The 1,879-nt window shown below is 38.0% G+C and overlaps 1 protein-coding gene across 1 annotated transcript; it reads left to right on the top strand.

The window, feature by feature from the left end:
- The first annotated feature begins 437 nt into the window (after positions 1-437).
- MTRNR2L10 (MT-RNR2-like 10) lies at positions 438-1,538 on the top strand. The gene has a single exon (XM_011963766.1). The coding sequence runs from the start codon at positions 937-939 to the stop codon at positions 1,009-1,011; it is 75 nt and encodes a 24-aa protein (XP_011819156.1). The 5' UTR covers positions 438-936; the 3' UTR covers positions 1,012-1,538.
- Positions 1,539-1,879: the final 341 nt, after the last annotated feature.

Consider the following 1,879-nt stretch of genomic DNA (forward strand, 5'->3'; position numbering starts at 1 on the left):
TTACTTTGAGCCAACTCTAGCTCCAAACCTTGCTAAAAATATAATTAAATTATCTTAATCAAACCATTTACCCTAGACAAAAGTATAGGCAATGACATTTTTACCCCGGCACGATAGACATAGTACCTTAAAGGAAAGATGAAAGAACTGTATCAAGCATTAAAAAGCAAAGACAAGCCCTTATACCTTCTGCATAATGTATTAACTAGAAATAACTTTACACAGAGAATTATAGCCAAGTTCCCCGAAACCAGACGAGCTACCCAAGAACAATTGAAAGAGCACACTTACCTATGTGGCAAAATAGTGAGAAGATTCATGAGTAGCGGTGACAAGCCTACGGAGGCTGGTGATAGCTGGTTGTCCAAGATCGGATCTTAGTTCAACTTTAAAATTACCCACACAATTACTTAATCTCCCTGTAAATTTAGACAGGTCTTTAGACCCTAGGAAACAACCTTCCTAGAGAGAATAAAAAATATTTCCACCATAGCAGCCACCAACTAAGAAAGTGTTTAAGCTCAACATCTAACTATCTTAAATTCTAGTCACTTTACTGAACTCCTAACATCACATTGGACTAATCTATTACTTAATAGAAGCAATAATGTTAATATAAGTAATATGAAAGCATTCTCCATTGCATAAGCTTACATCAGACTGGAATAACCCACTGACAGCCTAATATTAATAAATGATATAATAAGCATCTTATTATTTACACTATTAACCCAACACAGGCATGCTGTAAGGAAAGAATACAAAAAGTAAAAGGAACTCGGCAAATTTTACCCTGCCTGTTTACCAAAAACATCACCTCTAGCATTACCAGTATTAGAGGCACTGCCTGCCCAGTGACATGTGTTCAACGGCTGCAGTATCCTGACTGTGCAAAGGTAGCATAATCACTTGTTCCTTAAATAGGGACTTGTATGAATGGCCACACGAGGGTTCAGCTGTCTTCTACTTTTAATCAGTGAAATTGACCTATCCGCGAAGAGGCAGATATAAACAAATAAGACGAGAAGACCCTGTGTATGGAGCTTTAATTTATTAATTCAAATAAAAACTTAAGTCTACAGATCCTAGCCTATTATCCCTGCATTAAAATTTTTGGTTGGGGTGACTTCAGAGCATAATTCAACCTCCGAGCAACCTAAACTAAGACTGCACTAGTCTAAGCAAGTTAATATATATTGACCCAATAATTTGATCAATGGAATAAGTTACCCTAAGGATAACAGTGCAATCCTATTCTAGAGTCCATATCGACAATAAGGTTTATGACCTCGATGTTGGATCTGGACTTCCTTCCTAATGATGTTGCCGCTATTAGGGGTTTGTTTGTTCAACGATTAAAGTCCTACGCGATCTGAGTTCAGACCGGAGTAATCCAGGTCAGTTTCTATCTATTTAACATTTCCCCTAGTACGAAAGGGCAAGAGAAATAGGGCCCACTTCATAAAGTGCCCTCGCTCCATAGATGATGCTATCTCAATCTAACAAATCATCACACACCCTACCCAAGAACAGGGTTTGTTAAGATGGCAGAGCCCGGCAATTGTATAAGACTTAAAATTTTATAATCAGAGGTTCAACTCCTCTCATTAGCAATATGCCTATAACTAACCTTCTCCTACTTATTATCCCTACTTTCGTTGCTATAGCATTACTTACACTCATCGAATGAAAAATCTCAAGCTACATACAACTATGCAAAGGACCTAACATTGTAGGTCCCTACGGGCTGCTTTAACCATTTGCTGACACAATAAAACTTTTCACCAAAGAACCCTTACAGCCCTCAACATCTACTATTACCCTTTACATTATTGCTCCAGTCCTAGCCCTTTCTATCACTCTCCTCTTATGAACTCCC

Source organism: Colobus angolensis, unplaced genomic scaffold, assembly GCF_000951035.1.
Source record: "Colobus angolensis palliatus isolate OR3802 unplaced genomic scaffold, Cang.pa_1.0 Scaffold624, whole genome shotgun sequence".
Taxonomy (NCBI): domain Eukaryota; kingdom Metazoa; phylum Chordata; class Mammalia; order Primates; family Cercopithecidae; genus Colobus; species Colobus angolensis.